The sequence below is a fragment of the Sylvia atricapilla genome, chromosome 12, assembly GCF_009819655.1.
Source record: "Sylvia atricapilla isolate bSylAtr1 chromosome 12, bSylAtr1.pri, whole genome shotgun sequence".
Taxonomy (NCBI): domain Eukaryota; kingdom Metazoa; phylum Chordata; class Aves; order Passeriformes; family Sylviidae; genus Sylvia; species Sylvia atricapilla.
Window position 1 is genome coordinate 9,250,436 of NC_089151.1, and position 17,260 is coordinate 9,267,695.

The following is a 17,260-nucleotide window of genomic DNA, read 5'->3' on the forward strand; positions in this document are numbered from 1 at the left end:
TTCCTGTTTTAAGATCAACTTGGCTCAAAAAGTTTACAGGGTTTTTAATTTGTGCTGTCAGCTTGACCCAGTGCAGAGATCAGTATCAGCTGCACAGTCTGAGCGCAGCTCCACATAATTCCGTACCTGGACTGTATCCAATACGGTATTTTACACTGTTATCTACCTTCCCCTCCTGGTATTCCTTTATGTGGAAGGAGCAGCTGTCCAACCTCTCCCTCTGAAATCGCTCTCATCTGCAGTCACTAAAGAGTTACAGTTTGTTTGTCTGACCAGGAAACGTTAAATGTTTGCAGGCAGCCAATAAAAGGAGGGATCAACAACCAAGCTGACTCACCGGCAGGAAATCTCGAGCTGTGAATGCGGTTCAAAGCCGACTCACACTTGCTATCACAAAGTTTCACTCCATCATTCCATAGTTTCATGCTTGTGTTTCCAGAGGTAAGTTGATTTTTATTTCCAGTTTCTTTCCCTGAGACATCTGTATATTAACGTAGTTTCTCTCATAGTAAGAAAACAACTGCTATGAATTAATTTTTTTAAATTACCTTATAATTAGAAACTTGGAATAAATGTCGTTATAGCTGTCTTCGTGCTCCTGCCTGCACAGCTGGGAAAGGATGGTAAAGTCATCCAAGACTTTTAGTGTCTTACTAAAAATAATGCAAACTGTTTCCTTCCATAGGTCATCTCTGGAATATTGATAATGAGATTTTTTAAAGGAAATGGGAGAAAAAGCATTCAAAAGAGCAGAATTATTGAAAGAATATCTTGGTACCTTGCAATACAAAGATGTAGAAACTCAGACATAAGGAGAATGGTGCTTAGCATGTCATGACATGGTTTGTGACAATAAAGATTGAAGTGGTTTCTGTTTCAATTTTTAAAAATCTCCAGTTTTATTAGATTTTGCAAATCCAAAATATGAGCTGATTATTAGCTTTAAATTTGTCTAAGTAGTCAGTTAGCAAGAGTTAAAAAATTATATTATTACTTGATTCAACTTTAAATAAAAATAAATTCTTTCAGGGGTGATTTAGATGGTAAAATCATTATTTGGTCTTCCGTCCACTATGGTTGGAGATGCATAAATTTTTTGGCCATTTAAATTATTATTTGCCGCCATATAGAATAAGAATGAGACATAATTTTGCTTCTGTCAGCATTTTGATTACCTTCTTTACATTCAGGATTGGTAGATTTGTGTGGTCTGTCTTTGCAACTTTAAGGAATAAATTGCTCATTTAGAAAATTATCTTCATTCTAGGAACAAAAGGAACCTTTTCAAATTTTATGAAATTGTTAACCTGTCAACCTCATCTCTTCTTTAAGAAAACTTCAGGGAAGCATACAAGGCAGTTATAGCTTTCAAACTACAATAATCTAACAAAAAGCAAAAAGTCCAACTGTGCTTTCCTACCAGAATCAAATATGGTTAAAACTCAGCTGGTAAATCAACTGCTGCTTTTTGCATTTTGACTGTGGTTAGAAGCAAAACTGATCTTATATTGTGAATGTGCCTGCAGGATGAGACTGAGATTAACCAACAATAAAGTGTTCATGAACTAGAAGCAAGATCACAATTTATCTTCAGGCTTTCGTTTCTATTTCCCTTGTGGAGAAAAGGTTATCTGGGCTTTGAGACCTTCTGCATCCCAGGAGCTCTTTTTGTAGAGCACATCTAAAAGGACACAATTCTCATCCAACAGTTCTTCAGTTACTTCATTTCCCTCATTGTTTCCTTTTCTAGCCCTGCTCTACTGGACCCCAAAGGGGGTATTCCAGCTTGAGAAGTTCTGACTCACTGACATTGATCTTGCAGTAAACCTTACCAATGCCACCTGTTTTATGCCATCTGTTATCTTAGATTCCTTGTTTTCCTCCTTTACCACTCACTTTTTGGCTGCCTCTGGTCTAATGGGGCTTCACAGATGTAATTAGAAATGTTACTCATGTAGTAACACGGTGATGCTTAGCAGAAGTTGTCTCTAATCCATGTGTGTTGCCATGGAAAGCATCTGAGAAGTGCAGATGGCCCTGGATAGGTCCTGTATAGACACTGTACTGCCCAAATTACTGGCACGACTCCATTTAGCAGAATTCTGACACTTCACAATACCAGGAAATTTGCCTTTTTCTTTGCTTTTGCATTCACATATGATGTTTAAAGATGATATGTAAGAATGATGCAGAACATGCTGACATGAGTTATTGAATAATTGCCTTTTTTATGAGAAGTGGAGAAATTACTTGCCTGACATGCAACTGTAAGATGCTAGTTTGTTGTCCACGTAGTTCAGTATCACATTAAATTCACATTTTATATTAAAAGTACTGGTCTGCTATTTCAAAGGCATCAGATAGAAATAATGATGAGCAATTAATTAGCACCTTGCAGCTTCAGATGGCAAATTACGGTCCAGACACTCCTTTGCAATTAGTGCATTTTTCCTCTCTTTGTAAGAGAAGTCTGACACAGAGTGGTGAAAAGAAGGCTGTTGGATTTGATATTTGGGAAGTAAGGGGTGGTGCAACTTCACTGTGCTTTGGTAATTGTGACGAAAAAACCTCTTACAACTTTTTTCTTTTCTGCCACATTTTTTCCCAAGCCAGCCATCAAGAAATGGCCAATCCATTCCCTGTGGTAGCCCAGGAAGATTTGGAAAGCTTTACCTTGATCAGGACAGGCTCAGGCTTTGCCCTCAAAGCCTTCCATATTTCCTGGAACACTCCCATCTCTGTGAAGCTGCTGACAAACCAGGACACTACAGACAGGTGGGTGTTATCTGCACAACAGCCACACAGGTGGTCAGCACAGACCTGCAGTGGTGGCACCAGAACAAATGGTGGCATTGCCAGGATCACCTGATCCCTAAGAACATCTCCATTCCTGGAAATCCTGACCAGCCAAGAGGCAATTTGGAGGCAATTCTACTGAGAAAGAAGCTCTGTGGTTTTTTACAAAATTTTTATAAAGTAGAGCTTAATCCTGAAGTCAATAATTAATATACTATAATAATGTCTACAAACCTGGATCAGTAATACCAGTATGCTAAGGTGTTACTTTTCTAGAGGCTCCTGAAGAGACCTCAGTTGAGTTTCATCTAAACCGGCATGCACAGATGAGAGCAGGGGAAATGGGAGGAGGGAAGAGAATGGCCAGGGTTACACAGCAGTGAGATGTGCATGGAAAGCATGGAAACACATCCTTTCCTTGCAAATTGTGACATGGGATGTCACAAATAACAAAAAAATACGAGTTATTGGGAAAAGTAAAGGTAAATCTTTGCTTTATTGTTAATCTAGCATTTCATTTACTTCAGCTTTTTCTGGCCTTCACACTTCAATCCTGCTTCAAACTGTGCTCTTATGTTCATATTAAAACATCCAGAGGTCTTTCATTTTGTATTAGAAAAACTAAATTTACTTTATATTAGAAAAATACGCTACACTACAACTGCTTCAAGTTCTTGCAATTGTTTTGAAGATTATGTGATATTTGGTTTATTGATAAAATAATACTAGCTTGTGCTCAAACATATGGCTCTCTCTCATTTCCACATCCTACACTCTCATAATCTGCTGAAGTTCCCTTCAGTTCTAACCTGCCTCTGACTTGTTTTATTTACAGGGAGTGGAAGTTGCTACTTCAGGACATAGCAAATGTCAGACGCTACGAGTCCGAACGTCTCCTGCCTCTCCTTGGGATTTACCAGTACCATGGACTTGTGGGGATAGTGACTGAATGGATGAACAATGGATCCCTCCACTCCCTCATCCATGAGGTAGATAAAAGATGTCATCTTTGAGGTGATAAAATTAATTACAAGATCAAAGAACAATCAGCGTGTAAATTATGGACAGCAGTCACAATCTGCTCTTCAATTTCTGCATTGTGTTTCCATATTGCAGTTTTGTTTGTTGTCAAATGAAAATGGGAACAGTAACAACTTCACTGTACCAAAACCTGTATTTTGTGTTACTTAGCATCAACTGTATCCAGAACTACCCTTTCCCTTACTCATAAGGATCCTGTCAGATGTGGCTGAAGGGCTGCATCATCTTCACAGCCTTGAACCTGCTCTCTGCCACTGCAGCCTGAAACCTTCCAACGTGCTTTTGGATGTGCAGTACAGAGCCAAGGTAGGAGCTTCTACTTTTATAAGGCCAGTAATGTAAAATCCAGTGATTGTCCTATAGTTGTATATATTGATTTTAATAGTCAACATTTGATGCCAAGACTTGTTATATTGTTACTAAAATTACTTTCGCTCCCATTTCCGTAGATATCAGATTATGGCTTTACCAACTGGAGGAAACAACAACTGAGGTCAGACCTGCAGAATTGCCATCAGACAAACTGCCAGGATTTAGTGTATCTTCCTCCTGAAATACTTAAAGGAGGCCTCCCTACCCAGGAAGGTGATATTTACAGGTGAATGGAGTTTTTAAGAGCGTTCTACAGTGTTGCCAAAACACTTATCTTCAAAGACATTACAATAAAAATGCCAGACATACATAATGCAGTAAGGTAATATGGCACATGAAGCTAATTACAGCAGTGAATTAAATTTTAAATTCCCATATTTGGTGAATAAGTTACCAAGGTTAAGAACTTTCTCAAATTTAGTCATATAAATATTTATTTAATGGATCTAAATGTTTTAGAAGTGTAACAGCTGCCAAAACTTTCAGATATATTTAGAAGCCTCATAACTGCTTCACATAGTTTATAAGTGTGAACTGTTGTTGGCTTTAGTTTCAGAAAGAATTGTTTATGCCTAAATCAGGCCCAGATAAAAATAAGATCTTTCCCTTAATAGTGTCCCATTAAGATCATACGGAATTTCAGCTGGGATAAGTTACTGACCCACTGAAGCACTTGTACTTTTTAACAAAGTGATTTGTACAAAGGAGGGAGATTACTCACTGCCACATGTCCCTTTTGGGTATGTTACATACATTGTGGCTCCCTCAATAAATGAGAGGACCTCAAGGCACCGCTGAATCAGATGGTCTGGATGGACACACATCATCATGCAGCACACACAGCTGTGGACTAACATTTTAAATAACTTTTAAGGAGACCATCCTGATTTCTGGGATTTTGAAATTTGAAATTTAAATTTCTGCTTTACTGTCATAGAGGCAGGCTCTAAGACGAGTCAAATAATGCATACACTTGAGGAGACCTATAAATGATGTGACTAACCTCAGGTTGTTCACAAACACAAGTTTTGCACGGTAAAATTGCTGCCTTGCTTTCAGGTAGCATAATTAATTTTCCAAAACTGCATTCATGGATATGATTTATAGTATACATTTTTTATATAATGCATTATATAATAATATGCTGAGATGTAACTCAGGTGCATGAGATATGTGTACATCTAAACAATGGTGCAACAGAGAAAGCAAAAATTTGTGTCATACATGAAATACAAAGTCCATTTAAGTTACATGTATGTCCACATTACATTAATACTTTCCAGATCTTTATGTGACAGTAAGGCAGAATAGGTTCTTCTAACCACTGTAATCACTACAACAAGATATACAAATAAGCAGATATGTTTATCCTAGAACTCTCTCTTCTCCTTTGGATTGCTTTGCTTCTGACTTATCTGCAGACTTTTTTCTTATCCAGCAGCCTCCTCTTTTTTGCCTCTGATTTTGAGGCATGATCTTTTTACTATACCGCTGTATTTTATAGCATCTGAGTTGTGGGTTATATGTGTAAATCTATGATCCCACTGCAATTATTCCTGTGATGTTGGAAAAAGATATTTGGAGTCCCATCAAATTTTGCTGAAGAAAATAGAACCCTAGTGCATAAAAATCAAGTTTTTGTAGATTAACTGATGCGTTTGTCTTGAAAATTCCTTTCTCTTAAAGCAATAAACTTGCTTTTGAAACTGAGAATGTATATACATTCCTTGCAAACTAATGCATGTTCTTTCACTGTTTTGTTGTTTTTTGGGGTTTTTTTCAGTTTTGGAATCCTGTGTTGGGAGACTCTCAGCAGACGGAAACCTTTCGAAGGTATTTATTATCCATGTCAGACTTTGTGCTGTCCCCATCTTGTCCACAAATTCCCCTATTGTAGTGAAATTATTATAGAAATAACATCTTTTCAGATGTCCCTTTGCCTTCTCTTACTGTTACAGCACAAAGCTCCACATTAGAGGATGTAAATATTACTATTCCTCACCAAATCCTAAATGTTTCCAAAGAAGCTGCTCTTTCTGAAGGGAAAAGGCAGAGCTTCTTCCCCCACTAGTACCATCAATCTGTGCTTGCTGAAGCACTGTCAGTTGGGTTTTCCATGTACCTTCAGTGAAAAGGAATATCACTTCATATTTGTCAGCTGGAATTTTAAAATCAGTGACAAGTAGCTAATTGAATGAGCAGAATACTCATGTTTACAGTTGCTGTGAGTTTCAAATACCAATCCAGAAATGTCCGTTCATGATGAATTATCTTAAGGAAATGAGGAATCTTACTTTCTTAGATGAAACTGTGAGCAGTTTTAGAGAACTTAGTTTGCAAAGCATTGTATAATAATTGTCACTGTCTAGGAACAATTCCTGTTTTGTGGAAGTGGAGATCAGTAAGGGCTTCTTTGCTATGGGCTTCCTTCTGCATGGCAAAACAGACTGAAGGACTCTTGTATTTTACAGACTGTGGACCTTCAAAAAATACTGCATGGAATAATATCTCAATGCCCTTACAGTTTATGGCTGCCATCTTGAGGCTGCTCAAAGTAGAATTCTTTGTTTTTTAATCAATTCATTGTTCTGTTCTTGTAATGCAAGTGTAAGGCTTTATATAAAACTCTGCTTAAAATAATAGCATGTATTCCTGAGGTATCTGTACATGCAGTTTACAGTACAAGTATACATAACCATTTGTGACTCAGTATTGGACAGAGTTCTTTATCCTGTAAGGTCCTGCTGCAATAAGCAGTTATAGCTATTGTTAAAGGCTACCACATCTACTTACAAGAGCATTAATATATTTTTTTCTTTTAAAGAAGCAGACTTTGTTTTAAAATATACAATATGACTTTCACTGGATGTAATTTTAAGAGGTCTTTAATATTTTTTGGCAGTGACATTTCCTTTTAAATTGTAGGTCAAACAACCCTGCTTGACGTTTTGAGAGGAATCTGCAGCAGTTTGCGGCCAGGCATTTCAGAAAAGTTCATACCAAGCAATTTGCCTGAGAGGAATAGACTGGTGCACCTCATTGCTCTGTGCTGGCATCAAGAAGTAGATTACAGACCACACACTGCAGGTAACATTCAGGATTTCTTCCTGTGCAAGATTTGTAATGGAGGCAGTCTTAATGGGAATACTGCTTGAGCACTCTGAACAACTGAAGTAGAAATAGTCTTTAGATCATTGGACTGCCTTTGATGTTTCCTCTAAATGAAGCATCCTACAGAAATCGACTTATTTTTCTCCAAAATTTTTTTTACTATTAAGTAAGGTATGAGGTGGAAGTTGTATTAAACTAATTTCCTCTATTTCATCCAATTTCTCAATACAATAGTAAATGTATTAGTTCAATATTATGATTAGTTGCAATATGATGATACTGCCTAAATTTATACATGCTTTCATACACGTGTTATTTAAATTGCTTTATTACCCCTGCAGAATGTGTACGCCTTCTAAATGGAGTTTTGACTAGCATAAATAAGGAAGTAATTTCTGCAGCAATCTACAATTTGATGGATGCAAAGGTCAGTGCAAAATTTCTTGTTCTCCTACATTACTTGATTTGTTCAATTGCAATGTTTCTGACCCAAGTAAATGTTTTGTCTTGATTGTTTTACTGGTCATGCCAGAGAGCTGGAGAGTACCCTTTGGCACTTCAGGTTAATTCAGAAATTAGAGAATATATATTGTGAGGTTCTCTAGAAAATTAGTCAATTGCTACCTGCTATTTTAAAAATAAGACAACTTCTTTCTAGTCACCACCTGGAGTCAGACTGGCAACCCCACGTGAGTGAGAACAAACATCAGCTCAGGTTCTGCAGATTAGGGCTAGAACCAAGGACAGTTTTTTGTATGTACTGATTAGAAACTATTCAGTTCAAAACTCGAATAGTGTTCATATCTGTGGTAGCAATACCAGTACCAGCACTGCTCTGTACCCTTGACTGCTTCTAAATTGCCAGGTTTTCAGGCAAAGACATTGCTCATCCCAGAGTCTCAGAGGCTCTCAATACCACAGAAGGGGATGGGGAACAGCCAACAACCAAGGAGATAGAGCTGAGCAAACTCTGTATCTGCTCACACTGCCATGGGAAATCTGGCACAAACGTGACTGCCGCAAACATAGCAACATCCTAGCTAGTTAACACAGGCACTGAGGGAAAACAGTGACACACATTTTGGCCCTTGGACAAGGACTCTGACTCCAGCTGGAGTTACACAACCCATGGTGTGTTGGTTTCATTATTGTGTGTTTTGTATGTTGGTGCATGCTGTACTATTTCTATATGTTGCAATAACATTCTGGGCTTATAGAACAGCTTTTATCAATGTTTTAATAGATGTCATAGTTGGGGTCAAAGTAATTTTTACTGCTGTTGAAGTTTATTTAAGATTGCACTGCCAAATATTCCATAATTTAATGCTTCAATCTCCCTTGAGCAAGGTTTGTTTGTTTGTTTGGTGTTTTTTTGTTAGATTGTGAAGATTTATTAGTGAGCATTATTTATTGTTCAAACAACTGAACTGATAAGTCCAAAATTACTCTGAAAATTATACTGGAGTTTATGGGAAATTGATTCACAACTGTTGACGTATAAAATCTAAAACATAGTTTAACAAATCTGCTGTGGATGTATAAACAGGGAAAAAAGTTACAAGTATTGACACATCCTTACTGCAGACAGTTTGGCACACTGAACACAGGATGGCCATGCTGTTTGGCTACTTAAAGGCAAACATGTTCTAGCTAGCCCAATCTCTCTCAATACAAGCTTATTTTCAACTCCCCCTGCATGATTTAACACTGGGTTTTAAAATAAATTTGAAACACTGGAAAGAGTAACAAGGTAGAATTTTGTCAGATTCTATGCCTGTTTGCTCTGTGCAGTTAACTGTTACTATATATGAGTGTAATTTAGAGTAGAATATATGTTGCCAGTGTAAGTTATGTTACTATAAACTGTAGCTCATGCCAGCTGTGAATGGGACAAACCAAGTCGACACTTACTGCAGTCACTGTGGTTTTCTTCTTTCAGGAGAGAGCGCTTAATGCATGCAAAGGCTCAGAGAGGTACACATTGCAGAGAGGCACGTGCAATTCACAGGTGAGTTCGTGGCACAGGAATCTTCAGAGTACTTTATCAGCTGCCTATTTCTTCAAACAGCCCTGACACTGTATAATGCAAACACTTGGGCAAAATGTTCTTAACCAGGATAACTCCATCCATCAAAACCCACTGTTTTACCTTCTTCCAAGCAGCTCACTCTGACCATTGCTCTTGCAAAAACAACCTCTTCCTCTCAAGGTTTGTTTCGAACCTCTCCTGTTTAAAAAAGGTTTTGGAACAAAAGTTTCCAAGAAGATAACTCTTCTCTATTTTGGTCTCTTTCAGATCATCTGCCCACAAAAAGACAACCGCTTAATCATCAAGAAAATTCCTCTTGTAGTGCCAAGCTTGTCAACTGTTCTACTTGATAGCAGTGTAAATACAGCAGGAAAATATAATATTGAGATGCATGTGTCAAATACAACCCCACAGAATACAACAGCAACAAAAGGTCACTGTCTTGATTTATATTCAGTCCCAGCTGTTATAAGAAAATAACAAGTATTATTCGTTATTCTATAGAGAAATGTAATTTTTCATGTAAAATCGTTACTTCTCAGAGTAAAGCTGTGCTCTCTGCTGATATCATCTGGAGTATCATCTGAAGTTCAGTGCAGGAAACCAGAGACACCACAAAGCTTTCTCTTAGATGTATAGTTTACTAATTTTTTTTAGTATACTGAGCTGTAAAAGTAGAGCTGCCTTTCTCTCACACATCAAATATTGCCTGTTGCTTTTGAGAGAACAAGTCCCTTCTGGGAATAATGCTGCTCTGTGCCACCAGGAATAATCTCTTTTTTGTAATCTACTAAGAAAGGGAGATACGTTTTAAAAAGGCAATGTTACCAGGAACATATGAACAATTCCTGGTAATCACTGTTTTGCACAGATAACTTTCTTTACTTTTCCAATGTAGATTTGTCCTAAGTGTTTAAATTTGTGTCAAGAAGAGATTGCCCGTATTTCTCATGCCTTCAGGTACAAAAATTGAGACATCAGAAGTCAATTCACCTGTAGAAACATCTATGTTTCCAAGCACTTCTGATCAATAGTCATCAGACTTACTGACAGAATAAAATGTTCCATAACTTCAATAACAAATTCCTACAGACAGCTTGGAAAAGTGAGATGTGTGTAGTAATATATGCCGAAGATGTATTAACAAGAGCCAAAGTAATCTCAAGTCAATCTTCAGTTCCTGTCTGCTGAAATGGCTGATATATGTGTTTATAATGTTTTCTTGTTGTTCAATTCAAATATTTAATCTTGCTCATCTTAAACTTTTTCTAGATCACCCAGACTCCGAGAGAAGAAAATCAAGCTCCTTTTGCACAGCTCCTTCATGTGGTTCAACTGCAGGCAAAGAGAGCAGTCAGCACAACTCCCCACCACTGGCTCTTAAGCACAGACCACAACCAACACACCTTGGACAAGCAGTGACAGGTAAAGTGACACTGTTGCCACTTTGAGCTGGCAATATTCATCTTAGCCAGATCTTAGTGACTGAGTGATGACATAATTTTTGGATAAATCAACAGACTAGACCATGTAGGAGAAGTTCATCACAGAACTTTCCTGGCAACACTCAGAAATCGTAAAGACAGAAGCATGTTCTCCAAAGCAATGTGGCTTTTGGTATTAATTTTCTCTTGGTGTATGGTATTTACTGTACACTAAAAACTCTAATGTCAGCACTTGGTATTCTAATCACCTCAGGAAAAGAGGCAGAACCCAAAGCTCTCAACCATTTGATCAAGAGTACTACTTTTGTTATTAGTTTCACTTTGACATATATTCATTTTCCCAGTTTCACGCTGCATGTTTCAAACACTCCTGCTACCCTGAAGTAATTGTTATCTGTCCTTCCACCTTTATAAGAGAAATTTTTTTCATCTGTGTCCAGCCAAGGTGCTTTGCATAAAGTTAAATACAGATGCTAGATAAATAAGGCAAGACCTGAAAATATTCTCCCTTCACAGAGTCGGAGCATTTGGTGGCTTAGAAACACCTATTTGCTGTAATCTGATCTTCGTGAGTTTCAAATACAAGATGAAAATACTTTTTGACTAGTTTGAAATACAGAATGCAAACACACTAACTCCTCTTCCTTCCTTCCTCTACTGAGTTTATATTTCTGGTGTTAATGCTATCACTTGCTAACGACACATGAAAAAAGCATTTGGTTTATCTCTTTTGCTTTCCTTTCACTCAAGGTCCTCACAGCAAAGGAAACTGCTGTCAAATCCTTTCCTGTCAGAGACAGACCATACTGAACTGCATGACAGAAGGACGCCTCAACCACCTCCTCGATGTGCTCCGCTCGCAGCAAACCCTGTCCCGAATGGATTATGAAAGCATCACCTCGCACCCCACAGTGACGGGCCGTGCTCGGGCACTGCTGGACACTTGCCTTTGCCTCGGGGAGAGGGCAGCACAGGCTGTAGTGACTGCACTTTCAATGAGCAAACGTAGTCCTCTGGGACAAGTCATTCATTGCCCAGACTGTCCTTCTAAGATAAACAGGCTGTTGTTGTGACTGACTTTTTCTGCAGCCTGTTGTATGCATTTGAGCTCTAGTGATTTGTGATGGCAAAGATTCACGTTAGTGTCTCACAATCCTTTTACTAAAAGCAACTCTTCCTACAGCCCATTATTTGAGTACTGTAGTGGGAAAAGCTAACTGGATTAAAAGGTCAAGTCAACCACTGCCAACAGAAATTGCCAAGACTGGTATAACAAATCCTGATTTGTACCTCAGAGATGGGAGAAGTGCAATATGTGCCAGAGCAAACAGAGTCAAGTGAGATGACACCTTATTTCCTTGATTTTTTTAGAATGGAGGAAAATGAATCATGGCTTTTTAGAGGACACAGTATGGAAGAATGGTTGTTTATAAATAGTTTCAAATAAGGAGAATGAACAACAGAATACTGGATGAGGAGAAAAAAATTACTTCCTTACACTGTGCTCATATCTGGGCCAGCTGTTAGAGTGAAAGGCTGCAGAGAATCAAGAAATATTTCTTCAGTAAGGCCTTAAGCAATACTTGGAAGTTTTATATTATGCATATAAATTAATTAATTTTCCTCACAAATGGTCGTATGAAAATGTAGTAGTACTTACCATCAGTATTTCTGAGATCTGGGACTTGGAGTACTCATGGAAAATGGAAAAACTTTAATACTTTGCATTCATGTATCTCTCTAAATATGTCTGCAGTTCAAATGTGAATCAGGCAGAAGAGGTGCCAAGCTGATCATTTTGAAATGGTTCTGCTGAACTTTGTCATAGTTGTGCTCTAATGGAAGACAGCCTGGGAATACTGGGAGGTTTTCTTGCTCTGGTCTGGACTCACCCACGGTCACAGATGCTTTGGAGCATCTTGCTGCTGCTTGAATTCATCCTCAGGTCATGGACCCTTTGATTTGAGTTCACATGGAGTTCCTGTCCGTCCAGTACAGCAGCACAGAAACATTGCTGTTATCAGAATGTTCCCAGTCGACTAAGATGATAAGTGGTACAGCAAGCAGTGGAAGCAACAAACCAGCCACTAACAAGCACCAGACACTTGTGTACAGAAAGCAAACAAGTCCCATGGCAAGCACAGGAGTCTGTCAACAGATAAACAGGAACAGCAGGTATATATGTGATCCAGCACATTCCAGCCAAATCTGTTGCTACCTTGAACCCTTCAAGCCTCACACTGAAAGCTGAAAAGGACATTTGTGGTTTAACCCAGCAGACAACTACACTCCACAGCAGCAAAGTGAGAAAACTTGTTGGTTGAGATTCAGACCATTTAACAGGTAAAGCAAAAGCTGCACACAAATGAAGAAAAATGTGGAATTCATTCACCACCTGCCACGGGCAGGCAAGTGTTCAGCCATCTCCAGGAAAGCAGGGCTCCATGCCATGTAATGGTTACTTAAGAAGATGAATGCCATCACTCCAAACATCCTCCCCCTCCTCCTTCTTCCCTAGCTGAGCTTGATGCCACATGGTCTGGAGTATCCCTTTGGCCAGCTGTGGTCAGCTGGCCCAGCTCGTCCTCCCCCAGCTGCTTGTGCACCCCCAGGCTCCTCCCTGGTGGGGTGAGGGACAGAAAGGCCTTGGCTCTGTGTGACCTCTGCCCAGCAATAACAAAACATCCCTGATTTGTTGATGCTATTTTCAGTACAAATTCAAAATACAGCCCTATACTAGCTCCTAGGGAGAAAATTAACTCTACCCCAGCCAAAACCAGCATAATTTGAAAGGGAAATAATAAGATTACTTTCTTCAAAATGAAAATAATGATATAAGGTGGTGGATTTTTAAAGGCCCAGTGGGGTTTCTTCAAGCTTCATGGCACCAGATTAACATGAGAACTTGTTATACCATCTACAGGTATTTCAAATGTAAAACCATGTTATTGGTTTCCCTATGCTGCTTTTGTTCTCTGTGCAGTTTTAAAGTTCTCATTGAATTTAGTCGTTTAGCTGATTGCAAATGCAGCAATGATGTGTTGTTTAGGCACACTTAAGAAATAAGAAATGTGTTACATCCAAATTTCCAGCTATGGTGCTGCTGGAACCATAAACTTTCTTTTAAATGTAACTTCATTGAACTTTGAGATTACCTTGAATTAAAATATTGCAATAATTAAAAGCAATGTCTATCAGAATATGTTGACAATAATTTTGCTTATTAAAGGAGTGTTGCCAGACAGACACGAAAAGAAGAACAGTGACACTGTCAGTGTCAGGGAAAAAAGAAGAAAGTTATTTTGAGACTAGGGTTTATATTGGGTTGGAGTTTGATTAGTGATTGGGGGATGAGGTTGCCACCTCTCCGACTCTACTGGTCAAACTAAATGCCAATCAATTTGTCCTTCCTGCAGGAAAGGAATGTACTATTTACAAAACTTCACTCTTTGTTTATGTTACTATGCTGAGAAAACTCCACTACCAACTGTAAACATCAGAAGGCTGAAAAAATCAGGACAACAAAGGGGCTAAATATTTATTTCGCAGTTTTGTTTTTTTTTGTCACTTTAAAATCTACACTTCAAATGGGAAATTTGAACAAATTTCTCTGCTAAAAATAGATCTCTTGCTTGTGAGGAAAGGAATTGCTGTCATGGTGTTTTGCCTCTTTAGAAGGTACAAGATACTTATGCTTTCTAAAGGCATAAGTAAAACAAATAAAGTAAAGTAAGTAAAAGATAAGTAAAACAAATAAACATTCACCTGTGGGAAATAGTTACAGACCTTCAAAAGAGAAACTAGCAATACCGTTGAAACTTAATAGGAGCTTTCAAAATCATTCTGTTTAGTTGTTCTGCGGGACACTTTATACTCCTGTGGAAGATGTGCTGGCTGGCAGGCTAGGCTGCATTTTTGTCATTGTGGTTTTGACACAGAAACAGTTTTGGCTCTTTTCTAGAAGCAGCTGCCTACTTGAGAATATAATCTGATGCCAAACCTAAGCCCAGTTTTAATTGTTAATGGAAGAACTGGCACCAAAACAGTGGGACCACAAGCTGTCTGCTTTTCCAGTGTGGAATTTTTGAAGGGGTGCTACAGATTTGTTGAAATGAAACTGTTGTTCATATAAAAAGTTTTGCTACCAAACTAAAATACAGTGACATGGAACTAGCATCATTTTCTCTCACCAGAATGACATACTCTCATAAGGCCTGTAGTGTGAGCTGTTAAAAATGTCTCATGTTGATCACTGGTATGAAATATCAAGCTGCTGAAAGCTTATGCTATTTTGCTCCTGCCCAAGCTTGTTCATTAGATAAGATTTCTATCGTCCTCATCTCTGTTTTCTGCAGTTACCTTGATGTTATGAAACAACATAGAATAAATGGCACTGAGCAGGAGTAAAGATAAAACAATCAAACTATTCCTTAGTATCTATGGGAAGAAACAAGACTTGAATGTGAAGGACAACTGGAGTTGCAGGAAGGAAATGTGAAACATGGGTATCTCTAGAAAACAGCAAGGAGAATAATAAAACCAAGTCACTTCAGGACTGATCATATAAACTGATTAGTATAACTGTTGCAGTTACTCAGAAAAGACAAAACTAGAATTAATAGACATTAAAAATTACAAGCTGTACAAATTTTATCAAGCTATTTAAACTTATTAAAGGAATGGTAAGTAGACTAGGCAGATGATTATTTTTCTGATGTATTGAAATGCAATTTACTTCTTGACACTATCAGGAAGTGATAGCTATCTTTTGCTGATTTGCAAAAAGATGACTATCCCTTGCCCTTTGTCCTAACTACACCACGCTTTTATCTGAGATGGGACAGTTTCTGCAGTGTAAGAATGCCTGCACTAGAACTTGTTTGAAGTTGATTTGTGGAAAACTAATCTGAGGTACTGGAATTAAATGTTTAAGAGATTAGTTCTTCCAGTAGAGAGCAAGGCAAACAAAGCTATAAATACCACTCAGTAGTCATTACCAGTGCCTGTTAAAAACAGTACCAGAGAATATCAGAGGAAGATAACAAGTACATAGTCATAAAATACTGATCTACAATATTTTAAAAAATGCACTAATGGACTGCTAACATATACAGAAGAATTTTAAATCACATAAGTAGTATAAAGTGCACAAAATCTAAAGCACTGGTGAAAACATACTAAACCTCAAGGGGTTTTATTTTATGGTATCAAGTCTGAATCCTACATAACCTTGTAAAATTTTCATGCTTGCCCAGGTTTAGTCACTTGAGCATCACGTGAAGATTTGTAAGGAAGGCTAAGAGCATAAATAAATACCTGTGGGCATTGTATGTTAGGGAAAGACCCAAACATCATCAAGGCAGGCACAGAAAATTTAGATTTCCTTACTGCTATTTACTGATTTCAGAGCTATACAGCTATTAACTATGCTCTCCTCCAGTAATACATATTGTCTCCATGATTGCTGGGGTATTTTATGCCTCAGGAAATAGGCATAAAATATTGTAGTCTTGCCTTGCACTACATTCCCTTTCATTCTTTTCCTGCACACAGCCCTGCCCAGCCCTCCCTCCCTTTGTAAAATACTTTAGTGGTGCTCAAAAGGCCCTAGCACAGTTTGATTTTATTCCTTTTCTAGAGAAGCAATTCCTTCATTGCCTCCCTGGAACCACATTCCCTTAACTGAGCACATGGTTGATTTGACAGATGGTATGTCAGCTGAGTTAAACAAAACTCCTGGATTTTGAAGGTAACTCCACCATAAATTAAACTACCTGACAAGGTCTGGAAAGAACATATTTAATGATTTATTTGGGTTACATTAAATTCACCACAGCTGCAAGAACATACTAATTGTAAGCATTTTGCTTGACCCCAGCAAAAATTGTAGATCAGAAGCTTAGACATACTGTTTCCAGCTCTAGTGCTGATACAATTTGCAATCAGTATTTTATTTCCTGCCTCTATTTCTCTTTGCCCAGAATACATGCCAAGTAATATTACAGAAATCTGTAGCCTCAAGCTGCCATTTTCCCTGGGCTTTAAGATAGACCTTTCTTCTTTCAGAGAAGACATGCATCAATTAAAGAATTTCTGGACTCTTTCAGCCAGGACAAATTAAATGGCAGTAACTTAGTGTAAGAACTTACCCCTAAAAACGTGGTAACATGCCAAAGTATCTCAGCACCTATTTCCAACTGCTGTACTTGAACTTTCCACAAAGCAAAAGCAATATTCATAAAAGCATGAAAAGATGCCTGAATTTCACCCTTTCTGTACAGTTAGTTCTTTCTTTAGATACCAAGAAAAAAGTGCCATATTAGTTAACAGAATGACTACTAACATTAAATTTGTTGTCCTTTGGCCAGAAAGGGCTCAAAGTTTTTTTCAGTTCATTAGAATGTTACCTGGTGGGGAAAAAAAATAAGATAAGTGACTAAGGAATACACCCGGAAAATATAAAAAA

At 38.1% G+C, this 17,260-nt stretch overlaps 1 protein-coding gene across 3 annotated transcripts; it reads left to right on the top strand.

Moving 5' to 3' along the window:
* The first annotated feature begins 323 nt into the window (after nucleotides 1-323).
* LOC136366618 (receptor-interacting serine/threonine-protein kinase 2-like) lies at nucleotides 324-17,027 on the top strand. Of its 3 annotated transcripts, XR_010744544.1 has the most exons (13): nucleotides 367-441; nucleotides 2,610-2,775; nucleotides 3,632-3,785; nucleotides 3,988-4,143; nucleotides 4,287-4,435; nucleotides 5,993-6,042; nucleotides 7,135-7,296; nucleotides 7,662-7,747; nucleotides 9,260-9,328; nucleotides 9,617-9,782; nucleotides 10,622-10,774; nucleotides 11,545-13,137; nucleotides 16,433-17,027. XR_010744544.1 is itself a non-coding variant. In XM_066327820.1 (12 exons), the coding sequence occupies exons 2-12, from the start codon at nucleotides 2,624-2,626 to the stop codon at nucleotides 11,865-11,867; spliced, it is 1,620 nt and encodes a 539-aa protein (XP_066183917.1). In that variant the 5' UTR covers nucleotides 324-441; nucleotides 2,614-2,623; the 3' UTR covers nucleotides 11,868-13,978. The 3 variants fall into 3 exon arrangements, 2 of the variants coding, with proteins under 2 accessions (XP_066183917.1, XP_066183916.1); XM_066327820.1 differs by lacking the exon at nucleotides 16,433-17,027 and having other exon boundaries at nucleotides 324-441; nucleotides 2,614-2,775; nucleotides 11,545-13,978; XM_066327819.1 differs by lacking the exon at nucleotides 16,433-17,027 and having other exon boundaries at nucleotides 11,545-13,978.
* The last annotated feature ends 233 nt before the right edge of the window (nucleotides 17,028-17,260 follow it).

Coding starts and splice junctions, on each gene's coding strand:
- LOC136366618 (XM_066327820.1), top strand. CDS start 2,624: ATGGCCAATCCATTCCCTGTGGTAGCCCAGGAAGATTTGGAAAGCTTT. Junction 2,776..3,631: donor AACCAGGACACTACAGACAG/GTGGGTGTTATC, acceptor TTTTATTTACAG/GGAGTGGAAGTTGCTACTTC. Junction 7,297..7,661: donor TTACAGACCACACACTGCAG/GTAACATTCAGG, acceptor TTACCCCTGCAG/AATGTGTACGCCTTCTAAAT.